The following is a 2,148-nucleotide window of genomic DNA, read 5'->3' as shown; positions in this document are numbered from 1 at the left end:
ATTCTTATTTTTTATTTTAATAGTCACATTGTTTGCAGTGTAGAGCCAGAATTTTATTCAGGGGTTTTTAATTTACAATCACTACAGAAATCATCCATTACTGATATAATTCCGTGGTCAATTTTCTACGGTCTCTGTATCTCATTTGAATATGTTAGAATACATTAAGTATAATTCGGTTAATCGTCTATTACTGGAGCCAATAGAAGCTGTAAGATCAAAATAGAATGCAAATTAACACTGGTGAGAGATACGAAGAGAAATTGAAAGCCGTGCTTGAGGTTGTGAGTTACAAGAGAGGAGCTAAGGGGAAAACGAATAGGCACTTTGATCGTAGGGAAAGAAAGCCATTTGAGAGCGCTCTCCATTTGGGCAGTGATTATGATATTGTTGTCAGAGTAAAAAATTTTATAGAATTATTGTGAATTAGTTATGATACTATCTGAACAAAGCTTAAATTAGGAATTGTTTGTCTATTTTTTATTAAAAAATAAAGCTATTTTTTTATGTAAATCTGATCCTTCCACACTTAATGCTTTAAAACTGGGTGCAAACATAAAAAATTCAATTAAAATGTATATTTACAGATATTCAAAATAACATACATACTTTTAGATCATTTTGACAAAAAATTTAATCATATATCTAAAAAAGAATCATAGCACATTTATCTTTTATGAATTTTCACTATGATCTGAATGAATTCCTATTACATCAAATGAACTAAAGCTTTGATTTTTTACATTTCAGAAATTTTTTATTGAACCGAAGTTTCCAAAAATTTCATCATTTTCATTAAAAATATTTTGGATTGGAATGTGAGGAGCATTGCTATTTGAGTACTATTTTCATAATTCCCATAAATTTACTCCCAAAATAAAATCCTGTTTAAATAAAAAAAAAGGTGGAAGAAAACCCGGCGAATTAGAGATCCGAGGTACGATATCATCACCAGACGATCCTACCGAAATCCACAAGCTTCCTCGATCGATTCGCCATCAGACACGGCGATAACTCGTGAACCACAGCGCCACCGCCGCTACCACACCGGCGATTAAACGTTCCACGCTTCTCGCTAGGAAAAGACGTCTCCGGTGGTGCATGTCCCCGCCTATTGGCGGGGATTGGCCTCACCATAGGGCTCAGGCACAGCCCAAAGCTAGAAAGTCTGCGGGGACTCTGCTGCCGCCACATTGGCGAAGGGATCGAGACACCTCGGCCTGGTGACAGCTCCGCGGCCGGTGACATTCCACGGCCGCTGACAGGCTGCACGTGTGGGGATGCCCTCTTATTTCTCTTCCTCCGGCCGAGATTTAGCGCCAGGAGCCACGAATTATTAGATCCCGAGGGCTTGGAAAGCCCGGCACCGGATTCGGCTTTTTTGGGGCCCGGATTGCTGCCCCAAATTGGAGACAAAAGGGAAAACTTCCCGACGGCTCGATTCTTTCCGGCAGCATTAGAGAATGGGGATAGGTGACAGAGGAGTGGCGTCGGTGCCCGCGGAGCAGATGAACGGTCGGGATCCCAGTGATTTTCCGGCGATGAGGTTTCGACGTGCCCGTTGGAAGAGTCTGCGACTGCGAGGGATGAGAGGCGTTCGCGGAGACAGAAGGGGCAGACGCCGATGCCGGAATCAGAAGGGTGGGTTCTGCACCTCATTGCTTCTTCCCTTCCTCCATCACAAGACGATAAAGGAAACTAGAAAGAAACTCGAGCTATACTGGCTGCTTTCTGCCTCTGCTGAAGAAGTTTCATAGAAAAATTAGTGAATCATTCCGCGTATTTATATCTGGAATTTTAATAATCGTGCACCCGCGGAACTCCGTAACTTATAGGGCACCGGAGGCCGCAGCCGTTAAAGTTGGTTTTAAAGATGGCGTGGAAACGTTTTAGATATTTTTCTTTGTTGAAAATATCAGTGTTTTAAAAATTGGACCGGATCGGTTTAAGATATATCTTTTATTATAAAATATTTATCTTCAAATCATCATGAAGCATTTCACATGGAGTGGTGGTACCATGTGAGCTCTTAATACAAGAGAACTCAAAATGCTATATAAACACTAAAAAGAGAGTCTTCTCAAGTGATGTGGGACTAAAGAAAAGAGTTTAAAATGAACTCATAAGTCATAACACATATAATGCATA

General features: G+C 40.6%; 1 protein-coding gene across 1 annotated transcript; it reads right to left on the bottom strand.

Moving 5' to 3' along the window:
• Positions 1-948: 948 nt before the first annotated feature.
• On the bottom strand, positions 949-1,659 carry LOC110092754. The gene has a single exon (XM_020817422.1). It carries the CDS (start codon positions 1,657-1,659, stop codon positions 949-951), a length of 711 nt encoding a protein of 236 aa, XP_020673081.1.
• Positions 1,660-2,148: the final 489 nt, after the last annotated feature.

Source organism: Dendrobium catenatum, unplaced genomic scaffold (assembly GCF_001605985.2).
Source record: "Dendrobium catenatum unplaced genomic scaffold, ASM160598v2 original_scaffold_184450, whole genome shotgun sequence".
In the NCBI taxonomy this organism is placed as follows: domain Eukaryota; kingdom Viridiplantae; phylum Streptophyta; class Magnoliopsida; order Asparagales; family Orchidaceae; genus Dendrobium; species Dendrobium catenatum.
Note: the sequence above shows the minus strand (reverse complement) of the source record. Positions and strands in the feature narration are given on the sequence as shown.

Bases quoted from the DNA above. Each gene is read 5' to 3' on its own strand.
- LOC110092754 (XM_020817422.1), bottom strand. From the start codon at position 1,659: ATGAGGTGCAGAACCCACCCTTCTGATTCCGGCATCGGCGTCTGCCCC.